The sequence below is a fragment of the Mobula hypostoma genome, chromosome 27 (genome assembly GCF_963921235.1).
Source record: "Mobula hypostoma chromosome 27, sMobHyp1.1, whole genome shotgun sequence".
Lineage (NCBI taxonomy): Eukaryota > Metazoa > Chordata > Chondrichthyes > Myliobatiformes > Myliobatidae > Mobula > Mobula hypostoma.
Window position 1 is genome coordinate 9,232,366 of NC_086123.1, and position 26,734 is coordinate 9,259,099.

The following is a 26,734-nucleotide window of genomic DNA, read 5'->3' on the forward strand; positions in this document are numbered from 1 at the left end:
GCATCAATGACTTTAGTAGAAAGTATAATGAGGTCCTGTACAGTGAGTATAGGGAGTTAAGGAAGAGGCTAAAGAGCAGTATCTTGAAGTTAGTAATCTGGATTACTTCCAGCGCTACATGCTGGTCATGGCAAGAATAGAATGGTAGTACAGATCAACGAGTGGCTGAGGAAGTAGTGCAGGGGGCAGGGTTTCAGATTTCTAGATCATTGGGATTGCATCTGGGGAACGTGTGACATATACAAAAAGGAGAGGTTACACCTGAACCCGAGGGGGACCAATGTCCTTATGAGCAGGTTTGTTAGAACTGCAGGGGAGGGTTTAAACTAATTTGGCACAGAGCTGAGAACTGGTGTGATATGGCTGAGTATTGGGCAGTTGGTATACAAGTCGATGCAGTGTGTAGTGAGATTGTGAGGAAGGACATGCAGGTGATTGGGTAAAATTGCAGTCAATGGAATGAGTTGAATAACATAGGGGCAAAATTGTAATGGGGTGATGAATTCAGAACTTTACATGTTACAGGTATATTTGAATGCATGCAGTATATGAAATAAGGTAGGTGATCTTGTACCACAGTTAGAGGTTGGCAGGTATGACATGGGTATCACTGAGTTGTGGATGAAAGAAAATCATAGTTGGGAACTTAACATCCAAGGATACACGTTGTATCGAAAGGTTGGCGGAGTGGTTATAGTGGCTCCTTTGGTGTAAAATGAAAACAAATCCTTAGAAAGAGGATCAGAAGAGGTAGAATCCTTGTGCGTTGAATTAAGAAACTGCAAGGGTAAAAAGATGCTGATGGAAGCTGTATACAAGCGTCTGAACAGTAGCCAGGATGTGGGATATTTATTACAATGGGAAACAGAAAAGTCATGTAACAAGGGCGATGTTACACGATATTCATGGGTGTTTTCAATATGCAGACAGGTTGTGAAAATCAGGTTGGTGCTGGATCCCAAGAGAGGGAATTTGTAGAATACCTATGAGATAACTTTTTAGAGCAGCTTGTGGTTGAGCCCACTAGGAGAAAGGCAGTTCTGGTTTGGGTGTAGTGTAACAAACCAGATTTGATTACGCAAACAACAGGAATTCTGCAGATGCTGAAAATTCAAGCAACACACATAAAAGTTGCTGGTGAACGCAGCAGGCCAGGCAGCATCTCTAGGAAGAGGTGCAGTCGATGTTTCAGGCCGAGACCCTTTGTCAGATTTGATTAGGGCGCTTTAGTTAAAGGAACCCTTAGGAGGCAGTGATCATAATATGATAGAATTCACCCTGTAGTTTGAGAGGGAAAAGATTAAGTCAGGTGTATCAGTATTACAGTGGAGTAAGGGGAATTACAGAGGCATATGAGAGAGGGGGGGCCAAAATTAATTGGTAGGTGACACTATTAACGATAATGGCAGAACACCAACGACTAGGGTTTCTGGGGCAATTCAGAAAGCACAGGATAACTACATCCTGAAGATGAAGTATTCTAAAGGGAGGATGAGACAACTGTGGCTGACAAGGGAAGTCAATACACAACATAAAAGGAAAAGAGAGGACATACAATATAGCAAAAATTAGTGAGAAGTTGGCGGATTGGGAAGCTTTTAAGAACCAATAGAAGGCAACTGAAACAGCCATAAGGAGAGGAAAAGATGAAATACAAAGATAAGCTAGCCAGTAATATAAAAGAGGATACCAATAGTTTTTTCAGATGTATAAAGAATAAAAGAGAGGTGAGGGTGGTTATCGGACCACTGGAAAATGACTCTAGAGAGGTAGTAATGGAAGACAAAGAAATGGTAGACAATCTTAATGAAACACCTTGGTTTCCTTGGCTGCGTAAGTCTAGGGAAGACACTGTCAAGTCCCACCAAACTTGTGAGATTGAGACGATTTATTCCATCCCAAACCCCGATTTGTGTGGGTGCTGTGTAATTTGCTACCCTGTTACAAATTAGTGCCACAAAATAACAGCATATGATTAAAGGGATTGTATTTATGAATCTTAACTGAAGGGTTAGTAAAGACCAGCAAAAAAGAAAGGACCCATTCTAATTGCACAGTCAAATGTGCACAAGTTGGAGCTCATCTTGAACTTCGCTGTCACTCATGTGCTGGGCCCTCGGCCAACATGAAAGCACACACCTCCTTCTGAATGTCGCTCGCAATCCATCTCAAACAGATGAGTCTCCCACTGGATTGTATGCTACGATCAGTGCTCCCCAGCGTCTTCTCTCTCCATCTCGCGCCGAACACGAGCCCAAGACGAACCTTGGTGTCCCTCACCATAGAAACCTCTCCTTAATTCGACCACCCTAATAGGATGGCACATATTTCTCCTCATCTCTTATCTTCAACAATAACCCAAAGAAGCTGAAAACAGAACAGACTGCTCTTACAGAACTGCTAAATGAAATATGTACAGCATAACAGTAAAAATATGAACCAGGACATTACATTAATAAGTATTTTTCATTCGTCTTCACTGTGGTAGATGCTAGCAGTTTGCCAGAAATTCTAAAGTGTTAGGGGGCAGAAGTAAGTGCAGTTGCTGTTACTAAACAGAAGGTGCTTGGAAGGCTGAAAGGTCTGATGGTAGATCAGTCACCTGGGCCAGAGGTAATACATCCCAGGGTTCCGAAAGAAGGCTGTTGAAGAGATTGTGAAGATATTAGTAATGATCTTTCAAGAATCACTAGATTCTGGAATGGTTCTGGAGGACTGGAAAATTTCAAATGTCAGTGCACTATTTAAGAAGGGAGGTAGGCAAAAGAAAGGAAATTATAAGCCAATTAGCCTGACTTCGGTGGTTGGCAAGATAAAAGTCCATTATTAAGGTTGAGGTTTCGGGGTACTTGGAGGCACTTGAAGGCCAAAGGCTGCATGGTTTCCTTAAGGAGAAATCTTGCCTGACATATCTGTTGGAATTTTTTGAGGAAATAACAGACAGGATAGATAAAGGAGAGTCAGTGGAAGTTGTTCACTTGGATTTTCGGAAGGCCAAGGTGCTGCACATCAAGCTGCTTAACAAGGAAAGAGCCCATGTTATTATAAGAAAGGTACTAGCATGAATAGAAAATTGCTGTCTGGCAGGAGGCAAAAAGTAGGAATAAGGGGGCCAATTCTGGTTGGCTGCTGTTGACTAGTAGTGTTCCACAGGGATCAGTATTGAGACCACTTCTTTTCACATTATATGTCAACTATTTGGCTGGCAAAATTGGTGACCTTGTGGCTAATTTTGCAGACATTGTGAAGAAAGGTGGAGGGGCATGTAGTGTTGAGGAAGCAAAGAGTCTGCAGAAGAACTTAGATTGGGAGAATGAGCGAAGAAGTGGCAGGTAAATACAGTGTAGTGAAGTATATGGTCATGCACTTTGGTAGAAGGAATAAAAGCATAGACTATTTTCTAAAAGGGGAGAAAATGTTCAAAAAACAGGTGCAAAAGGACTTGGGAGTCCTTGTGCAGGATTTCATAAAGGTTAATTTGCAGGTTGATTTGGTGGTAAGGAAAGCAAGTACAATGTTAGCATTCATTTCGAGACATTTAGACTATATGAGGAAGGATGTAATGCTGAGGCTTTATAAGGTGTTGGTCAGAATGCAATTGGAGTATTGAGAGTAGTTTTGAGAAAAGATATGCTGGTGTTGGAGAGAGTCCAGAGAAGGTTCCAGAGAATGATTCCTGGAATGAAAGGGTTAACGTATGAGGACCATTTGATGGCTCTGGGTACTCACTTGAGTTTAGAAGAATGATGGGGGATCTTATTGAAACCTATTGAATATTGAAAGGCCTAGGTAGAGTGGATGTGGAGAGGATGTTTCTTATAGTGCTGGAATCGAGAACCAGAAGCCAAAACCTCAGAATAGAAGGATGTCCTTTAGAACAGAGATAAGGAGATTTTTTTTTGGCTGAAGGTAGTGAATCTGTGCAATTCAATGCCATGGATGGCCTCGTAAATAAAGTCATTGAGTATATTTAAAGCAAAGGTTGATAGATTCTCGACTAGTTAAGGTGTCAAAGATTACGGATAAAAAGCAGGCAAATGAAGTTGAGAGGAATAATAGATCAGCCATGATGGAGTGGTAGAGCAGACTTGTTGGGCTGAATAGCCTAATTCTGTTCCTTTGTCTCATTATCTAAAACCAGGAAATACTGGAAGTATTTGACTGAATCTACAAAAAGCGAAACAGTATTAACTTTTAAGATGCAAGGTCCTCCTTCAAAAGTAGTTCTGACCAAAGGTCTCAGGCCTGAAACATTGACTTTCATTTGCTGCTTGATCTGTCAACTGTTTCCAACATGTTCTGGTTTTACTTCTCTTCATCTTTTCTCTGCTAATCCCTGCTCCTGTCCTTCAGCAAATTTTGAACTAAAGTGTAACTTCTCTGTACTATCACGTACTTCTATTTCGTAAGTAGGCCCACAGGGATGTTCTTCATAAAATGCCTTTTTGAATGACCACTTATGTTGGCAGTATTTGGATAAATTTTCTTTATCAATTCATGCTGGGTGTTTAGTATTGACCATTGACTGATTCTTGAGGTGATCTGTGTGTTTTTTTTCCACTGAGGTTAGATTTACTTGTCTGTTCAGCATTTGTTAAATGTATGGCTGATGTGTGGTTAAATTCCAATATGTACTCCACATCACTGCATATCTTTAGGTATCAAAATTCTATTCCACTTTGGATTTAAGTTGACATGACACTAATTGCCATTTTTCTGCTTTCTATTAACTTCCATGCTCAGAAGATGTCCTAATCTTGCTTCTGAAAGATCTTACTCTAGAGATATTGGTTCCCCAACCCCCACCTCCTTAGACTCTATAACCAGCAGAAAATCTTGTTAGTTTTCCCTTAATACATTATTAAATTTCTTAATCAATATGCCCCTGGAGCTTCTGAAACCCAAGTATATGTCATCTCTCTTGTAATTTAACCTTTCTGTGACAAGTTTCATTCTGGTATAAATCTACACTGCACTTTGTTTAAGTTTCTAAGTCTTTCTGAAAGGGTTAGTGCCAAGCCAAAACTTCATAATATTACTGGTGTTGTTTTATAGGGCTTTGTACTTTTGATAACTGGCTACAAGGGGATAGAAAAGGCCAGCATTTCCATTACCTTCTGAATTAATGTATTTTACTTTTATTAAGGTCACTTAGTTTTAGTAATCTAGAGCATAGATCTCTTGGTCCATTGGAATCTTCACTGCTTCAGTTCGATTCATCATTTACAGAATACTCTATTCTGAATTCTGTAGGGCCAGAGTGGGTAATCTCACATGTGCCACCTTTGAGATTCATGTGCCGTTGTTTTGACTGTTCACGCAAACTGCTTATAATGTGAAACTTCCATCTGCTGTGATTATAGTACCTAGCTTAGTTTTGGCAGTAAACATGGATATTCAGCTCTCTCTCCAATCATCAAAATCCTTTTTATTAAGATCAATAGTTGCTGCCTAGTGAAAGATTCCACTGGTCACACCTTCCGGTTTAGGCACTTGTCCATTATCACCACTGTTTTCTGTAGTTCAGCAGATATGCTAACCAGTTTGCATCTAAATTTACAATATTATTAGCTGTCTTGTGTTTCCGCCTTTCATTTGCTACAATGAGTTCCAATTATAAAGGCGTTCAACACGTAGGGGCGGTTAGATAAATTTGGTTCCACCCTTTATTAATCAAATATGGCCTGCACTTGTTCTAAGTTTGCAGAAAACTACGAAGTATTATATTTCAGATGTATGCTTATCACAGCTAATTAACGGCCATCGCATTTCATCATGACATCAGTTCTGATGAAAACTCATCTATTAAGAACATCAATTCTGTGTTTTCCTTCACAGACCTTCTGAGCAGTTCTAACATTTTTCTTTTGCATTTCAGGCTTAAAGCATTTATACCATTTCCGCTGAGCAAATTTTATCTTGTCTTTTTAACTTCAGTCAGGCCCAGTCCAGGACGTCACATGAATATTAATCAGCAATATCTTGCAAGGATCTACAAGAATAAAAAAGCTCCTATAAATTTTTGATCTGCAATAACCGATAAATTAAGGAAAATAAGTTGTATACATGTCATTACAGAGTGGACATAACTCCAGATGGAATGAAGGCTATTTTGACTCTTTCCAATGGTGACATGCGACGATCTTTGAATATTTTGCAAGTGAGCTATTTTTATATTGTACAGGATTACAATTGTTGGTTATTTGTTGATTGCACTGAAACTAATGCAATTGTATTCTCAATTATTAGAGTACAAACATGGCGTATGACAAAGTGACTGAGGATACAGTGTACACCTGCACGGGTCATCCACTAAAATCAGATATCGCAAACATCCTTGATTGGATGCTCAACAAAGACTTCACCACTGCATATAAGAGTATCCTTTTAACTGAAGCCAGAAGACATTACATACTGTTAACAGAGCATTTCATTTATTTTAAAATAACAAACAGAATTACATGGAAATAGTTCCTTCAACCCAACCAGTTGCTAATAAAACAAAATGAATAGACCAGGCAACCTTTGCCGTTGTACAAGAGGAAGACTTAACATTTCAAGTCAATGTCTTTTCATTACAAAGCAACAGGCCAAATGCTGGAGGAATTTAGCAGGTCAGGAAGCATCTATGGAAATGAATAAACAGTTGATGTTTCGGGCTGAGGATCTTCTTTAGGACTGGGGACTTTTCATTACGTCTTTTCAGAAAAGGGTAAGAGAATTAACTTGGTTTTAAGCAAGTGCAGAGGAAACGAAAGTGAGAAGCAGAAGGAAAACTTGCAAAGTGTGATATAGGCAAAGAAGATTAAACAAGAAAATAAATGGAGCAAGGCAGAAATGTGTAATAATGGGAGAAGGTATAGATGTGAGTTGCAGATCCTACTATACAAAAATTTGCAAGCAGTCATTATCTGAAATTGTTGAATGCTAAAAGAAGCTTGTGAATTGCTCAATCAGCAGCATAGTCTAAATGGTCAAACTTGGGTAGAGTGGAGAGGAGATGGAGAATTAAAAGTAAAGTAATAGGCTCACTTACATTTGGGTGACCAAATATAGAGGAAACCATATCATAACCTGTGTTTACAGGATACTAATTTCAAAGAAGTTAAAAAAATAGTGGTGGTTTACCTGTTTGAAGTGCTTGGGATATTGCTTAATGGAAAGGAAGTGGGAAAACTTGGATGTTACGACTCCTGATCAGTGACTAGGGTGGACAAGTGGTTTGCAGAGGAGATGATCTCTGGAGAACGGAAAGGGAGGAAAAGGATAATGTTTAGCTGCAGTGTTATATTGAAAATGGTGGAAATAGTAGGGAAAATCCTTTGGAATATGGAAGTGAGAATAAGGGGAACTTATCGTTTTTAAGCTTGTGTCTATAAACCTCTGAATCCTGAGAAACTGTCCATCAATGTGTCCTGTACCAATTTAAGCAACCATCAAATCATCACTAAACTTCTTCTCAGATAGAAGCAGCCTACAGTCTTAAGACCATAAGATGTAGGAGCGGAATTAGGCCATTTGGCCATTCGAGTGCTGTGCCATTCCATCATGGCTGATTTATTATGCCTCAACCCCTTTCCCCTGCCTTCTCCCTGTAACCTTTGAAGCCCTGAATCATCAAGAACCTATCAACCTTCACCTTAACTACACCCAATGACTTGGCCTTCACAGCCATCTGTGGAAATGAATTCCACGGATTCACCACTTTCTGGCTAAAGAAATTTTTCCTCATCTCTGTTCTAAATGAATGTCCCTCAATTCTGAGGCTGTGCCCTCTCATCCTAGACTCCCCCCACTTATAGGAAATTTACTCACCACATTCACTCTGTCTAGGCCTTTCAATATTTGATAGGTTTCAATGACATCCCCTCCCCCATACTTCTGAATGCCAGCGAGTATAGGCCAAAAGCCATCAAATGCTCCTGATATGTTAACTCTTTCTTTTTCTGAGGTGAGGGGCCCAAAACTGTTCACAATACTCCAGGTGCAGCCTGACCAATTCCTTACAAAGCTCAGCATTACATCCTGACTTTTATATTCTAGTCTGCTTGAATGCTAACATTGTATTTGCCTTCCTTACCACTGACACAATCTGCAAGTTCATCATTAATTTTCTCCCCATTTAGAAAATAATCCACGCCTTTATTCCTTCTGCCAAAATGCATGACCGTACAATTCCCTACATTATATTCCATCTGTCACTTCTTTTCCCATTCCCCCAATCTAAGTACTTTTGTAGATACCCTGCTTTCTCAGTATTACCTGCCCCTCTTCCTATCTTCGTATCGTCCATAAACTTGGCAACAAAGACATCAGTTCCTTTATCCACATCATCTTAAGCAGCCTGGTGCAGTGCCTTGTCAAAGTCCTTCTGAAGATCCAATAAACAACATCCACCGACTGTCCTTTGTCTATCCTGCCTGTATTTCCCTCAAAGAATTTCAGCATATTTGTCAGGCAAGATAGTGCTGTTAGAAAACCATGCTGATTCTATCCTATTTTGTGCCTCTGAAACCTCATCCTTAATAATAGACTCCAACAACTTTCCAACCACTGAAGTCAGGTTAACTGACTTATAATTTATTTTCTTCAGCCTCCCTCCCTTCTTAATGAGTGGGGTGACATTTGCAATTTTCCAATCCTCAGGCATGATTCCAGAATCTGCTGATTCTTAAGAGATCATGCCCCCATATTCTCTTCAGCTACCTCTTTTAGAACCCTGCGGTACAGCCCATCTGGTTCAGGTGACTTACCTGACCTTCAGACTTCTCTGTTTCCCAAGCACCTTCTCTTTACTAATAGCAATTACTCCCATTTCTGCTCCCTGACACCCTCACATTTCTGGTCTTCTGTTAGTGACAGAACACTAACGGAAGGACTCAACTACAAGCTGCTCCAAAAAGCCACATTTCATAGGCATTCTACAAATTCCCTCTTGGGGTCCAACACCAACCTGATTTCAAAAATCTACCTGCATTTTGAAATCCCCCAAATTTATTGCAGCATTGCTCTTTTTTGCATGCCTTATCCAGTCTTGTCTAGTGTTATATTTGTATTTTCTCTAACCCAGTAGAATTCCAATTATTTTGATTTCTGTCCTTCCTATTGAGAAGTGCAAAACTTGATACACTGCACCAGCTGTGGCCTTTCTGAAGATTTGTATTGCCATACTATTACGTCATCTTTTTAATTTATTGCATATCATTATCATTTTAATAACTATTCAAAATAACTCGCAGACAGATAGAACTTCTGCTCAGTTAATATACTTGGAAACCTGTACAGATGCAGTCAAGTTCAAATAAATTTAAAAGTGAAATATATTTTTTAAAAATTAGTTACAGTCAGTGACTTAAGCTTTTAGCATGTTTATATTCCCATATAAATAGTTAGTCTTTCAAATTCAAGGCATAAACGTGTTCCCCAGTTCACTGTATAAACTACTTCTGTACAAAGTACTTCACATAATATGCAAGGATACAAACATTATTAGCAAGTTTCATCACGTGTAATGGTCAAGTTTGCCAGGCTGCTTGACTTTTTAATTGATGGGTGAATCAGTGGAACGTTTATTTTATTTAAATGCCTTGACTTTTTCTTCAGATATCATGGAATTAAAGACGTTAAAAGGTTTAGCCCTGCATGATATTCTGACTGAGGTTCATACTTTTGTTCACAGAGGTAAGAAGATTGAATCTCATGAAACAAACTATTAGCTTTGTTGCATGTGATAATTTTATAACTTTTTATAAAAATTATATTATAAATATTGAATGTATATGCTTACCAAGAATCTGTTGACAATTTTTGTGTATTAATACCTCATAGACTCATCTTTCTGGCAAGTTGTTATTAAACTAGATTGGTACTATTCCCAGTATCATTCACTGTACTACCTTAGTAAAGATCAAGAATGAGGAAAATACGACATTTTTGTATTGTCCCTTCCATTTTATTTTACATTCAGATAAATCCAATATATCACCAGCTGCAACAAAAATCAACTTTCATCAGTTTGCAGGGAGGCAAGTGAAATTAATAAGATGTAGTAAGTTAGTTTCTCAGAAAGACTAATTACTTCAAAATTGTATTTCATGGTGCTGCCTAGTTGTATGGTACGAATACAGTTGGCTCAGTTGGTAGCATTCAAGTCAGATTGCCGGAATTGTCTTTTCATTTCAGTTCTTACTAAGTGCACTATGTACATTTTTTGCATAATATATTAAAGTCTCATCCAGCCTTTCAGCTAGGCATTTTTTAAAAATTGCTGTGACTATTCAAACATTGCAGGGAACTTTCTTAGTTCACCCTTGTATTACATTCGGGATATGGTTATTGGTGGCATAAATTATCTATCTAATTTGTTTCAATGGCTTCTTCTGTTTGGAATAGTCTTGTGAAGTAAGGGTGGCAAGGATAGCAGTGACGTAATACGTTATTTGTGAGAATTTAATAGTTTATTATTTGTTTTAAACAGCTTCCACATTTTTAATAAATTTGAATTCACATTCTCAATATTTATGATAGGTTTTCAGTTTGGTGTACTAATAACCAAAGATTTAAATGAAACTGCTAAACTGCTGTACTTATTCTAATCAATACTTTTGTCTTGATCAACATGAGATTAGTTGCCATTTTTATTATATTATAAATTTCTTATTTCAGTGAGCCTTTATAACAGTAGTGTCTGCATCAAGTAATTTGATTTTTTTTGGCACAGCATGAATAGATAAAAATGCTGTATGAGATGCATGTTCTGTAGAGATAAAAGTGCTTGTAGATTGTTAACCCTCTTCAATGGTATAGTTAGTTGTTGATTACTACGTTTGTGGCCAAGTGGTTAAGGCATTCGACTAGTGATCTGAAGATTGTGAGTTCGAGCCCCAGCCGAGGCAGTGTGTTGCGTCCTCGTCCTTGAGCAAGGCACTTAACCACACAGTGCTCTGTGACGACACTGGTGCCAAGCTGTATCGGCCCTTGCCCTTCCCTTCCCTTGGACAACATTAGTGTCATGGAGAGGGGAAACTTGCGGCATGGGCAACTGCCTGTCTTCCATTCAACCTTGCCCAGGCCTGTGCCGTGGAGAGTGAAGACTTTCCAGGCGCAGATCCATGGTCTCGCAAGACTAACGGATGCCTTAAAAAAAACTACATTGTTATAATTTCTTTTATATGGAAATGCGGCTTAAACTATTTGCTATTTTAAGATGTTTGGTTTCTAGATTTCAAAATACAAATTGCAGAAGATAACAAGTTGGTTTTGCTGATGGCTTACTATACTATACTTAAATTCTTGAGTTTCTTCCCATGTGAATATTTACTTCTGGGTAGGATTATCCTTAAATCTAGATTTGGGTTTTCAGTGATCTATCTTTTCCAGATTTTGTCAATTGTTATAACTTTCAGTCAAAATTTAGTTTCCTATACCTGGCCTAATTTCTGTTAATGGCTAGACAATGGAGAGCATTTTAACAGGCTTCATTACTGTCTTGTATGGGGTACTGCTGCACAGGACCAAAATAAGCTACAGAAAGTTGTAAAGATTAGTCAGCTCCATCTTGGGTATGAGCCCCCATCGTATCCAAGATATCTTCAAGGAGCGGTGCCTCAGAAAGGCAATGTACATTGTTAAAGAACCCCCATTACCCAGGGCATGCCCTCTTCTCATTGTTACTGTCAGGAAGGAGGTGCAGAAGCCTGAAGACACTCAACAATTCAAGAACAGCTTTTTTGCCTCTGCTATATGATTCCTAAATGGACATTGAACCCATGAACATGACCTCACTTTTTTAATATATGATACTGTTCTTGCACTATTTTAATCTATTTAATATACATATATATACTTTTACTTTTTTTCTATATTATCATGCATTGCATTGTACGGCAGCCGCTAAGTTAACAAATTTCACAACGCATGCGGTGATAATAAACCTGATTCTGATTCTGACTTTCTTTAGTTTTAGTTATTTATAAGCTCGCTGTATCTTTTATCTAGTGAGTGTATTTATTATACACAAATGAAATTTAAAATCCAGAACTAGAATAGCCTTTATTTCTAATCCTGCACCTGAGCTGTTGGTCTGAATTATAGAAAATATACTGTAGCTACCTAAGGCGGCAGTGTGGGGATACATCCCTACCAAAGGAGGTGTAAAGTGCTCCTTCCCTCCGCTAGTCTGCTGGTAACCCTTGGGCAAGGTGTAGCACCTGCTTAGCCCCCTCTCCCAATCAGGGTCACGTGAAACCATGGGAGCAGGTGGTGGATTGTCGTGTGAGTAGCTGGCGCATATCTTGAGTGCTGGTTATGTGACCATTGGCGCAAAGCAAACAATCTCTGAAGAGTATTGATAATGTCTGGGGTCACCTGTCTTGTAAAGACACTGCACAAAGGAAGACAATGGTAAACCCCTTGTAGGAAAATTTGCTGAGAACAATCATGGTCATGGGTCCATGATTGCCTGCCTGCTATGACATGGCACAAAATAATGATGATGACAACTGTAGTTACCAAGAAATCATCCAGATGATTCAATTCCACAGGAACAATGAAATATGCTAAACAATATTGTCTGTGTATCATAACTAATTTTCTGATCTAGTATACTGTGTTTGCACCACAGATATTTAACATAATAGCATTTACATTAGTAACATAGAGCATTTAACTGATAGAGAAATAAGCAGATCAGTGATATTTTGTAAATTAGTAAACATTTTGAAAAGGTAATATTGAGCTTGAATATTAGAATAACAGTCTAAACCATCAATCGTGTTTAGTAAAAGTTGAGGAGAGCAATTGTACAATATTTATTTAAATATATGTACAAATCTTGTTCCTTTTAAAAACATTTTTATTGTGCATTGATAAATTCCATTCCTTAATCTGACTAAGATCAAGATTTCTTTTTTCTTGGGTTGTGTCATGGATGGGAAGGGGCAGGACCAGGGCTAGGTGGAAAGTTGGGAGAAACATAGATTAGTTTCAGTGGGAAATAGAAAATTGTTTTGTGCCCCGTCCCTCAAATACCTTTGCCAGAAGCACAGTAAGGGCGCTTTTGTATACTCTGTGATGCTTTTGATCCCACCTGCCAGGTTGATTCTATGGTGCAGGAGGTCTTATTGTACAAGATTTATCTAGCTCTTAAATAAAAGGTCTATTGTCTGCTTGTTTAAAGTGATAGAGGTGGGGAATTGCTAGGAACATATTTTTGCAATGGATATGCCCAGATGAGGAACAGCTCTGTCATTTGGGCACTAGGAATGTTTTTCCAGATAGATCTAGTGACCAACGAGGTCCTATGCCACATAATCAAAGCAGAGTACAGTCAGCCCTCCTTATCCGCGAGTTCCGCATGCGCGAATTCAACCAACCGTGAATCGAAAAAACCTGCAAGTGTTCTTCCACCACTTGTTGTTCGAGCATTTACAGACTTTTTTTCTTGTCATTGTCCCCTAAATAATGCAGTATAACAACTATTTACATAGCATTCACATTGTATTAGGTATTATAAGTAATCTAGAGATGACTTAAAGTATACGGGAGGATATGCAAACGTTATCGTGGATTGGGATCAGAAGAAAAACGGGAGTTCTCTTACTAAGTAAGTCGGAACAGGTACATCCGGTATTATTTAGCGTCAGTTAGTCAAACATTTGTCTTAGTATATAGTATATATTTTACCTTTCTATGCATATAAAACACTCAAGAAACGTATGTTTCAGCGCCGGGCTTGGGAACAGAAGTTCCCGAGTTCGATCCAGTGACAGACCGCTCCCGAGCCAGGTTGATGTGGAGGATTAAAAACCCAACACCCCAAAACCCAATAATTAAACCACTGCATTGCTCAGTAATAATTGTAGCTTTTATCGGGGCAGGGCCTTTCTCACTTTATCCTTTAAAATTGTTCCGATCGTTGACCAGCTGCAGCCTAACACTTTTCCAATGACCAATGGCATTTCACCTCTTTCCGATCGCTTTATAATTTCCACTTTATTTTCAATCATGATCGTGATTATTTTCGTGAACAGAAACAATGCGGATTCAGAGCTCCGCCGCCAGGTCCTAATGTCTACCGCACTGAGACAGGTTAAATAAGGTCCAGGGTTCCGTTGGGTCCTAAGGTCCACCTCATTGAGACAGTTTGAATAAGAGACTTGAGCATCTGCGCTTTTTGATATCCACGAGGAGTCCCAGAACGAATCCCTCGCGGATAAGGAGGGCCAATTGTATGTGCTCAGTTGAAGGCTACAGTCGAATGCCTGATGGATCCCCGGCCTCTCAGTTGCCTCAATTCCTCCAGCCCTTCCCCAACTTCTGTACCCTCTGGCAATCTACTACAATTTTCATTCCTCATAGTGTCATGTGCCCTATATTCCATTAATAAAATCACTCAATCAGAATTGGCCTCACTGCATAGTTCATTTTGACCCTTGTAAATCAGCCCATTGACTACTGGGCTTGCATATTAAAATTGCTAACAAACAGCAATATGAAACAAACTGAGACGCTGCTCAAATTGCAGTGTGCTCAAATTGTAGTTAAGCCCAGTGCAGTTTGAGAGCCACTTTCAAGACTGGGTTCAAATTTAGTAAAGGAAAATTTTTATAAATCTAGCTGATGTGCCTTCTGTCTACAAGTACCACCTTTAGGAGTCGTGTTATCTATTTATTGTCTGTATTGTATTTGCGTTCCGCATCCTCACTCCGAATTGAGGTAATTTGTCATGTAGGTATGGGCGGCAGTTAGCGGACGGCATGCAGCATTAAAATAAACATTTATTTTTCATTGCTGCTTGCCTTTGAATTTGATCCAGTTTTACTAGTTTTGTTTTACATGAGTTGCAGAAGAGTCAAATGATTTTATTGTTGGTTTTTAATAAAGGATCAAATGTACTTTTTCGACTTGGAATTTATTTAGTTGTAAGCGTGTCATACAGTGTGATACTCCCTCACTTAGCCTCTCAGTGACTTTTAGTTTGTTTTCAAGTAGTTGCTACATTTTGTCAACAAAAAATTTTGTATACCAAACAAGCACCAGTTTATGGCAAAGCCATCAGCACAGACTACTTCACACGGTGTTTCACGTTCTGGACAAAGAGGATTGCTCGGACCTGTTGGTGGAAAAAGAATTTCAACACAAGGGAGTGTAAAGAAATTCCTTGCAGTTATTTGAGATAACTACCATCACAACACTGAGCAGGCACATCGGCAATGTGGGCAGCTGAAGCAACAGGCTTACCTGTGGCTTTGTGTTGATTCATGCTGTGTGTTTATGGATTGAACACAGTTTGAGTGGTCAATGTTGCCTGTCCATTGGGGACCGTAGCTTGATTGTGTGGTGTTTTCCTGATGTTTTGTCGTTCTGTTTTATTGGAGTGCTGAAAGGCCTGGCTTCTTGTGTGGTTTGTAAAGTTCGTGTTTGCTGAAATATTGTCCAGGTTGCTGACATTTGAATTGAACACTGTTTATTTGGTTTGTTTGATGTGCGAATAGTGTGTTTGTTGCCTGTGTTGATTGAACAGAATTCTGCCAGCGCGTTCTGTGAACATGAGTGGATCAAAGGATTGGACTGATGTCGGTGGCTCTGAAATGGCGGGTCGCAAAAGTCTTCCAAAGGAATGTAAAATAAATGTGAACAAAGTCAAAGGTTTAATACCATTAATTAAGGAGCTTATGAAAAATCAAGAAAATGGCTCATAAGTGCAATCTCAGTTTGAGAACTTGACTAACCTTTGTGAAGCTGCCACTAAGCTGCCCGAGGATGAACTTGAAAAACAAAGTGAATGGTTCATAAGCATTGATTGGTAAAGACAGTAGTGCATTCAAAGAGGATATGAAACAATGGCTAGCTCAAGCATTTCACATTGATGGCCATGTTCAATCTGATGCTGCTGCAATAAATGAAGACATTCCTCACCTTACAACAGACAATGTTTCTCAAGTTCCAATGCATGTTATGACTCCAGATACAACAGATAACATACAAGATAATGTGAAACGAAGTGACAGTGCGTCCTATGTTGAAAGCAGAAGGACTAGCTTATGAAGCTCTGTTGCAGGAAGAACATCTTCCGTATCAACTACCTCCTCTGCATGCATTAAAGCAGAGGCTGATTTAGCATGTCAATGATTATTGAAGGACAAACATGCACTGGAAGAGCAAGAGGAACAGCTGTGGAAAAGAAAGGAACAGCTTAAGTTGGAGGAAGAAATTGCCGGACAAATGGCATAAGTGCTGAGGGCTTCAAGTGTGTCAGGTGCTAAAAATGGTGCAACAGAACAGTCCAATGGCATGAATTCCTATGTTGAAAAGGCACAAAGAAAAACAAAAACACCCAATGCCAGTACTGATTTATTCATTCCTCAAGTGTCAGGGAACATGAACAAGATCCCCAAGAAACAAACATCAAAGTTGCTAGTGAATACAGCAGGCCAGGCAGCATCTCTAGGAAGAGGTACATTCGACGTTTCGGGCTGAGACGTCGATTCTACCTCTTCCTAGAGATGCTGCCTGGCCTGCTGCATTCACCAGCAACTTTGATGTGTGTTCCTTGAATTTCCATTATCTGCAGACTTCCTCGTGTTTGCGTTTTTAAAAAGATCCCGAAGAGGTAGTTCAGGACCGTTTACTCTCAGCCTGCACTATTGAGGCACTCTGAACCTATGTCATGACGCAACAGTTCAGGGAACATTCACTAATAACGTGGAAGAACTCTTGCTTCTGACTATAGAGATCAGAACAGTATTTTTGATATTATGAGAAAGCAAAATAAAATAACCTTATTGTCATAACAACGCCTTTCATCTTTGCCTGAAAGAGAGATTCAAATCTTCAATCGTGGTCCATTCATGAAGGCCTTTAAAAACAGTGAAAGCAAAACTGACAACCATAGTGAATGCCTCTATTTCCTTGAACAGTACACTAGGGGTCGCCCTAGAGAACTTGTTAGAAGTTACCAGTATGTTGACCCTAAGAGAGAATATATCAAATCTAAGGCTTTGGTAATGAACAGAAAATTCCACCCACCACCATGGTAAAAGTTCTTTCGTGGGTAACCATCAAATCTGAAGATGTGAAAGCTCTTCAAGATTATAGTCTTTTTCTTAGAGGCTGTTGCAATGCTGTGGAAGAAATGCAATGCATGGGAGAGCTGGAATGGACATGCATGCCAATTTGTTGACTTTATAAAGAAACTGTTCTTTAAGCTTAGGGTGTCCTATGAACTGCAAGAAAAGCACAACCGTAGGGCTACTTTCATTGACATTGTTAATTTTATTGAAAGGCAAGTAAAGAATATAACATACCTGCTGTTTGGGAACGTACAGGATGCTCCATCACTGGCAATAAGCAAAGGTGTGAATAAAAGTCACAACTTCATTCTAGAGCTGAAGGAACCAGCTTTGTCACTACTGTGGCCACTGAGAAGTAAAGCTAAAAAACTTAACCTGAAACTAAAGAGAGGAAAATAGTTTCATCAGCCAAAAGGGTTTGTCTGCACTGTAGTGTAGGGTGTGGACACGTTGGGATTTGTGCCCCCGGCCGGAGAAAAGGGCTCATAGTGAGAAGATTTTCTTCCTAAAGTAAAATGGTGTCGGCTTTGGTTGTTTGTGTACAGGACACATCAGCAAAGATTGAAGGAAGCGTCTTTCATGCAAGGTATGCAGTTTTAAGCATCCCAGCGTACTTCATATCCACTCACGGGAAAGGAGAGCAGAATCAGAGCAAGTCTTGAAAGAATCATATGCAGTAGTGTGCAGTGCTGTGGTATCCAGATGCCTTGCAGGGGCTGGCGATCATGATTGTACCCTTCCCACAGTTCTAGTACGAGTCAAGTCTAAGAGGGGTAACAAGACAGTGGTTACTTGTGGTTTCCAGGAGCAAGAGAGCACAACAGTTGTTTGCACAGTGGGCCTCGTTAACAAGCTCAACCTCACAGGAAAAAAGGACGCGCATTATCTTGTGCACCATGGATCAAGAGAAGGTTGTGAATAGCTACATTGTTTCAGGATTGGAAGTGGCTGGCTTAGATGGTGAAAATTATTGTGAACTACCAAATGTCTATATGCAGGAAAGTATGCCTGTCCACAGAGGAAACATTCCATGACAGAGGGATCTCCGGGATAGTACCCTGTGACGGGTTAAAGAACCAGCAGAAATGGAAAACACCTTGGAGTCTGGTATTGCTGTTAACTAATGCTATTTATTAGTTACTACGCAATACTGTAATATAAATTCAGAGAAATCAAACAGGCTAGCAATGATTTTAAGTATATATATATATATATATATATAAACCAAGCTTCTTCAAGCCTAAGTGTAAATGGATACAGTTTTACGATGATAAGTAAAGGTCAGTTAAGTTCGTGATATTGAGTTGTGATGGAGAGAGAGAGGTGTGGTTGCCCAAGTAAGCCGATGCCGTCAATTCTTCCCGTTGTCCTCCGAAATCCTTTAGTAGTCACCGAATGTGACCACAACAAGGGGACCGTTTTCTGTGGTGGCGTTATCAACCCAGGCGAGGGTTGGACACACTAATAACTTCCCACTGGTCACACCTTTTCCACACTGCGAGAGCCACTGATCGATTCTCCTGATCGATCGTCTAAAAACCCACCTTTCTGTGGGCACAACAAAGCTCATCCAGTGTCCAAAATCATGTGTCTGTCTACCAGCTGACCTTGTATTTATCTCACCATGCTGAACACCAGCTGTCCATCAAGTAGCTCCTCCCTTCTTTCTCTGTAGGAACTCAGAAGCTAGCAGGGTCCTTGCAGAAATTCCAAACAAACTGTGAGCAACCTTCGCCTCTCTCTCTCTTGATAACAAGATGTTTGTGCTGTACAGCTGTCTCTTTTTAAAAGCACAGTTCATAAGGGATAATTCAGGATCCCGTCACACCTGAAACATGTCTGTTTGCCAAAGTTTGATTCAGAAGTCGAGCTGCTGATAGGCACTAATGTGCCTAAGGTATTGAAGTCATTGCAAGTGATTCGCAGTGTTAATGATGCAATTGGAACAATGTTGGTTGGACTGTGAATGAACTTCTGAAAGGAGTCAATGGTGATGAAAGAGAATGTGCGTAGCCAGAGCTGACGGTTAACAGGATCTGAGTTTTGAACTTGGATGAGCTTTGGCAGTAGCAGTTTAAAGCAAACTTCCCTAAATACAGTCAGGATGAACAACCCGGTTTGTCAAGAGAAGAGCATGAGTTCATGGAGCTGGTTGCAAATTTTCAAAACTAGTGGATGGCCACTACCAGATTAGTTTTTCTTTGAGAAAGGAGATTGACATGCCAAATAATAGGAAGATGACAGAACAGCGTGCTCTAAATCTAAGGAAGAGGTTTAACAGGGATTTGTCATTTCACACTGACTACACAACTTTCACGAAGGACATCATCTCCAAAGGTTCTGCCGAAAGCGTGCGTGCGGAGGGTCTGGTATGCAGTGATGGGAAAGTTTGGTATATTCTACACCATGCTGCACACCTGTTTATCACCCCAGAAAAAGGAAACTCCATTTTGTGTTTGACTGCTGAGCGATTTTTCAGGGAACATCACTAATGCTGAGATCTTACTAGCTCACTGATTGGAGTAATGACCAGATTCGGAAAGGAACCGGTGGTGATCGTGGCAGAACGTGAGTCAATGTTTCATCAGGTTAAAGTACCAGCGGAAGGTGCAGCTGACAATACGGTGTCAGTTACAGAGATGTTTGATGTGACCTGGGAGGAAATATGTGACAGACAAGTTGAGAAAAGTGAGATGAGAACAATAGAATAGTAAACAGATTATTGATGTTAGTGAATAGTCGATCAACGATTATGCTTCAAAACTTGTGGATGACATTTGAGTCATGAACAAGTGATGATTGCTGTCCTTGACTACATTCGTAACAATTTGGCATTGCAATGTCTGCATGAACTCCACAAGCAATTTCAGGCAGCCACTGGGGTGAAGTGATAGACCGGCACATGATTTGAATCACTTGAAAGGTTTGATAATGCCAACAAGATGTACAATGTAATACTGCAAGATGATCCAACAAACACAGCAACATGGAAACCGCTGAAGCCATCTGGGAAGTGAATGACTATCTGGAACAGTTTGTTGGAGATCAAGAGGCATGGCACGGACTAACAGAGCTTTATTTCAATGAGCACAATTATGAAAAAAGCTGCATTTTTCTTGGAAGAATTTATGATGACCAACGCTCAGAGTCAATTTTACTGTCAGCATTGCACAGAGGTGAAATACACTCAAGGTGAATTTGAAAACCTGGAAGTCTCTTGAAAGTACTTTTCCCAAGCACACTGGGTTCTGAGTACAAGAAGTACCCAAGGGCACTATCTAGCCTGGGGAAGAGGGGTGCCATTCCACTTTTAGAATCAACAAGACCATAATGCCACATGAACCCCAGGAGACATTATGCTTATATTTGATAACACAGTGCTTCATAAATTATGGATCTCAGGAAGAGTGATTCAAACCTTTCCAGACAGAAGAGGATTTGTGCAGCAGGTGTGCATCAAGATCAAGATCGGCTGTCTGGACAGGCCTATAACCAAGATCTTGTCTTCTACGGGAGGCAGAGATTTGAGTAGCTATAGCTACAGGTGTAGAAGCTTCACTTACTTTGGTTGTTTGACTTCATGACATTGACTTGACTTACTGAATTGACAGAGGGTGGTGGTAAAGATCACTCTGTACTGGGCTAAGTACTAGAAACCTCTGGTCTAGATGACTGTTTAAAGAAGAAAGAAGATATTAGCATGAATATTAAAATGTGTTGATAATATGTAAATGTTTATCCTTAAAGATTTCATGTCTCCTAATTTGTAATACGTAGCTGTAATTATTATAGTGTTTTAATAATTAGGGGTTGGGATGTAGAAACCATATATCTATTTATTGTCTGTATGCTGTGCATCCTCACTCTGTGTTAAGGTAATTTGTCACTTGGGTTTGGGAGGCGGTTAGCGGGCAGTATGCAGCATTTGGTGGGGACTAAAGTAAACAAATAGTCACCTGTTCACTTTTGCAGCATATAAAGGGGGAGGGGGAGAGCATATTTTTCTGCTTGTCTTTGTTTGAATTTGATACAATTACGCTCATTTTGTTTTACGTGAGTTACGGAAGAGTGGAATGATTTTATTGTTGGTTTGTAATAAAGGAATAAATGTACTTTTTCAACTTGGAATTCAGTTAGTTGGAAGCACGTCGTAGAGTGTGATACTCCCTTACTTAGCCTCTCAGCAATTTTTAGTTTGTTTTCAAGTAGTCATTAGTCATGTCGAAGTTTAAAATAAAGTTTATCAGAGTACATACATGTCACCACATACAACCCTGAGATTCCTTTTCTGCAGGCATACTTAGAAAATCTATAGAACATTAACTGTAAACTGTAAACAAGCTGTGCAAATGCAAATATAACTAAATAGTAATAAATAATGAGCATGAAATAATATAACAGAGTCTTTAAATGAGTGTAGCTATCCCCTTTTGTTCAAGAGCTTGATGGCTGAGGGGTTGTAACTGTTCTTGAACCTGGTGGTGCGAATTCCAAGGCGCTTGTACCAAGAGCATGGCCTGATGAGAAAAGACCGTCACCTCACTCAAGTCTCTGTATATTTCTACTTAACAAATATTTAGTTGGTGTTATAACATCAAAATCCATTTGTACCTTTTTGAAATAGCAATCTTTGGTTGAGCATTTCAAAGGTTAAAATGCAGGCGGAAACCACGAGATATTGGGGCATATAACAAAATATTGGTGGAGAGAGGTGGGTTTTAAGCAGCATGTGGACACTTTCCTGAATTGGACTGCAGCCGTGGACTGCAAACTGTGTTTTATAGCTTGTGTCACCTTCTGAAAGTTGGAAGATGTAAAGAGTTAAGGATGATAGTTTCAGGCATTGTTGCCCATATCAGATTTGAATCATGGCTACAGCAAGTGACATTTGGTTATGTGAAGAGGAGGCACCTCGATCAGTGCACCCTAATTAAGTTAGAATAAAAATGGACTTCCGTGATAGTCCATTGTGAGTATGACCTGTGCCCCCAACTTCCTTTCCTCTTTTTCCAACTTCTGCTTTTCCTTCCTCCCCTTGATATAAGACATAGAAGCAATATTAGGCCATTTGGTCCATTCAATCAGCTCTACCATTCCTTTATGGCTGATTAATATCTCTCTCATTCCCATTTTGCTATTTTTCTGTACTTTTGACACCCTTGATAATTAAGAACCTATCAACCTCCATTTTAAATATACCCAAAGACTTGGCCATCATGGCTGTCTGTGGCAACGAATTCCACAGATTCGCCACCCTCTGGCTAAAGAAGTTCCTCCTCAACTCTGTTCTAAAGAGACATCCTTCTATTCTGAGGCTGTGCCTCGGGTCCCGGACTCCCCCACTATAGGTAACATCCTCTCCACATCCACTCTATCTAGGTCATTCAGTATTCGATAGGTTTCAATGAGATCCCACTGCTGCACTGTTCTTCTAAACTCCAGCGAGACAGGACCAGGGCCATCAAACACTCTTCATGCATTAACCCTCTCATTCCTGGGATCATTCTTGTGAGCCTTCTCTGGACTCTCTCCAATGTTAGCACAACCTTTTTGAGATAAGGGGCCCAAAACTGCTCACAAGACTTCCAAGTGTAGTCTGACCAATGCCTTGTAATGCTGATGCTTTATATGCTTGCTCTTATATTCTAGCCCTATTGAAATGAGTGCTAACATTGTGTTTGCCATCCTTACCATTGACTCAGTCTGCAAGTTAACCGTTAGGGAATCTTGCATGAGCACTCCCAAGTCGTTTTTCACCTTGGATTTTTTGAATTTTCTGGTCACTTAGAAAATAGTCTACGTGTTTGTTCCTTCCACCAAAGTACACTTCCTTATACTATATTTTATCTGCCACTTCTTTGTCCATTCCCAAATCTAAGTCCTTCCTTCCTCAACATTACCTGCCCTCCACCTATCTTCATATCGTCCACAAACTTGGCCACAAACCTGTCAGTTCCATCATCTGAATCATTGACATACAGTGTAACATAAAGAGAAGCAGTCCCAATGCTGACCCCTGCCGAACACCACTGGCATTCAACAGCCAACCAGAAAAGACTCCTTTATTTTCACTCTTTGCCTCCTGCCAGTCAGGCATCATCTATCCACTGCAAGTATCTTCCTTGTAGTACTGTGGGCTCTAATTTTGTTTAGCAACCTCATGTACTACACCTTGTCAAAAGCCTTCTGAAAATCCAAGATAGGTCATTGTAGAAGTACTGCCACAGCCAGGGGCCACAGTAAAACCATTTAGAAGGCAGACAAAAGCAGTGGACTCCCCTTCCAGAGTAACTTGAAGGATGTCATTCTATGTATAAAAATCAGATCTGACATTCTCTGGTGTTGCACCAATAACATAAATGTAATACTGTAAAATGCAAAACGCTGCTTTAATTATGATATAACCATAGTATAAACCACTTAAATTATTGTTGATTATACGAAGGATGCAATATGAATTATTTCATTCTTTATATCTTGTGTTTTAGCTGGGTGTTTCATGTTGCTATAGCTAAGAAAAGATGTTTGGAGAAATCTCATGGTTGCATTTAGTAATCAGTATACTTTGATAGCTTGTTACAGCTGTGTTCCGTCAAATACTTAGCAGAAACCAGTTCCTAAATCCAACACCATCTGCTGGGTGATGCTGGATGTTTTCAGGCTTCTGTCTCCCTGGAGACCATTGCTGTTTCCATAACAACAAGATGTTCTGTTGTAGGAGGAACCACTAGGTGCTTTTGAGAGTATGGTTTACCAAATTACAAAAATATGCCTGATATTTGGTTTATCTTTAGTACATTTTGATTTGATCATATTGCCTGTGTCAATTTACTAAATTAGCTGTTCGTTCCAAGAATATGCTACCTTTTACCTCATGCGGTTGAGTTATGGGTTAGCTTGAGTATATTGTTGATTGCAAAGTTTCTAAATTTGAACACTTCAAAACAATCGTAGCTTAACAATTTATTTCTTATGTGCATTAAGATCTTGTTTTTATAAACTTTAAAATAAAATTGGCAATACCTTATTTTGTCACTATTGTTACTTGTCTCTCATCACAGTTAATGTTCCAAATATTTCATTTTGTTTTTCTCCTTATTCCAAAATCAGTTGTCAGATTCTTTGTTCTCAGTGCCTGATGTCTTCCCTGGGATAATGGCCAGCCCCTCCATCTTCTGTGAAACTTTTTTGTAATCTTGCAACTTTGATCAACCATTTGATCTCTCTCCCAATATCTCCCCAGCTTTGTCAAGCATCCAGAGGTGTTTTTTTTTACTTTTGAAGAGTTGACACTGTTGCTTGGCAATTGCAGAATCAAACTATAAGTGCATTTACATAATTGTAATAAATATACCAGATTTCCCCTATTGTGTCTTCTATTTGTTTAAAATAAATATCCTCCGTGTATTTCTCACTGTGATAAACATTGTAAGTTTGCAAGCTAAAGAAAATAATCAACCATTTTGAATATCATAAAAAAGATTACAGATGGTGGAAACTGTCAGTCATTACCACGTTCAAACTGACTCTGGTCAGCTTTCCCAGATGCTTTCTAACTTCTTGTGAAATTCCATTGCTTTGTTTTATACCCAAGCAGTTTCTTTTGTATATCATTGATTTTTTTAAAAACTCAAGTCATGGGATGGGGAAGACCAGCATTTGTTTCCTCTGTAGGATAATTTCAGAGAGTTATGGGGCTTGTAGCCTAAAACCCATTAAGGAAAACTGATCTTCTCCAAAGGATACTCGGTTTGACATCTCAGATATATTTCATGTCACAGTTTGTGAGATTAGCTTTTAATTCCAAATTTGTCCATTAAAGTTTCAAACTGCTATGGTTGAAACTCCTTTATTTTTTGGATCATATTCTTCCAATTTAATATCTATGACATTGAACCCAAATGAGTACTCATGGATCATATCATACATCTTGCAATGGGATTTGCTCCATTAGTCCTCTGTGTTTTCTGTTTCATCCCACCACGTTGAAAATTCAGCTTTTTTTAAAATCGTGTACTTGGATGATTAACAGTATTATGATGCTCTTGTTTTTCAGTTGATTTGCCATCTTCAACTCGCATTCATCTATTGATCAGGATGGCAGATATTGAGTAAGTAACCTAAGTTTTTCCATTAACTTGACAATCCCATGAAATGGTATGAAAATATGTAGAATATATGCCTTAAGCATGATGGGGTTGAGTAAAGAAACAACTTCAGTCATTGATGGAGGGAGTCCATTCAGCCAGTGCTAATTTGTCACCTTTCCCTCAAGGCACTGTAGTAGTTCTTCCTTTGTTATTTATCTCACTCCCCTTTGAATCTACCTCCACTACTACCCACTGTTCCTGATTCAACTATTTGAAGCAGTTTGATGACGATGTTAACCAACTTCTGGAGGCAATGGCGAAGGGAGGGGTTGATAGGAAGCTGCAAGCCATGACAACAATTAGCGAGGTGTCTCCTAGTGGAGGTTAGTTGTAGGGGATTTGTAGCCCGTTCTTTAGTTCGAGCCTTCAGCATTTTGGGCATGGAGGGAGAAAGGAAGAGGAGAGCCATCCACAGTACCACCGATGCGGCAGAGAGGGCCTCAAGATGGCTGTGGCTCAAAAGAGGGGAGCCATGGAGTCATAAGTCTGGACACAAGCTGGGGTCTGATCAGCCCCGGCTGGGTCACCTGAAGGAGGTTGTATGATGTTGAAAGACCTGAAACACCCGATGATTCCAGGAGCATCACTGAAGATGTGTCCAGAAGCATCAATAGATGTATCTACACAGCTGCTTTTTTAAAAAAAGTTTTTTCCTTCCTATTTGGAGCCTCAGCTTCTGAAATGGGAGAGTTAAAGCCAATAGTTGAATATTTTGAATAGCAATTGATGAACTTTAAGAATTTTATTCAGCAGTTTCCAGAAAGTTAGTTTCCTACTTTGAAAGTTTATTTATGATTATATAAAATATAAAATTGCTTTCTTTTGTCGTCAACCAGATTATCTTTAGTCTTGACACCTTTTATGATAGAAATTTAGAGCTGTGTGGGAGTAAAGACAAAAAGGGGGGAAACTGGTAATCTGATAATTACTCAATCTCTGCTGTGACGTATACAAATTTAAGATAGCAGACACATAAAACATGGAAAAGGAAGATTGAGACTTAAAGATGATTAAAGCAAATATTAAGTACTGCACTTCCATAGTTTACAAAATTAACTCAATGTTTATTGAACTGTTGCAGAGGAAAAGGATGGTTAATTGGTTTAAACGCATTGGAACTTTCAGAATAAGACCTGATTGTGTTCATGGATTTGAAAAGAATTTAGAGGAGAGATGTTGTTTCTGACAGGAAAATTTAGGATGGGATGGTCTCATGAAGAAATTGCCTAATTATGACAATTGATCAGAAGCTTGTTAGAGGATTAAATCTTCCATTTTTCACTGTTGTGGAGAATTCCAATCTGATGAATTTTGGACGATCAGGAGAAATTAGTGGAGTAGGCTTGGAGGGTAGGCATGGTTTTCTGTTTGTTCTTGTAGACAAACGTAGAAATGGACAAGTTAAACAAATAATACTCTCCCATTGGACTTCAGATGTGTCATCTTTATCACTTTCCTCATCTTTATATTTCCCACCTTGGTGTTTTGGTACAATATGTTTGACGATTGCAT

The 26,734-nt window shown here is 39.4% G+C and overlaps 1 protein-coding gene and 1 pseudogene across 1 annotated transcript in view; both read left to right on the forward strand.

Annotated features, from left to right (window-relative positions):
• Positions 1–26,734, forward strand: part of rfc5 (replication factor C (activator 1) 5) — a 79,219-nt gene that overhangs the window by 49,783 nt on the left and 2,702 nt on the right. The window contains exons 7-10 of the mRNA XM_063034597.1: positions 6,079–6,160; positions 6,250–6,379; positions 9,604–9,681; positions 25,129–25,183. Coding sequence (XP_062890667.1) covers positions 6,079–6,160; positions 6,250–6,379; positions 9,604–9,681; positions 25,129–25,183 — 345 coding nt within the window. The remainder of the gene's footprint in view (positions 1–6,078; positions 6,161–6,249; positions 6,380–9,603; positions 9,682–25,128; positions 25,184–26,734) is intronic.
• LOC134338547 (ER membrane protein complex subunit 2-like) lies at positions 19,598–20,386 on the forward strand (annotated as a pseudogene).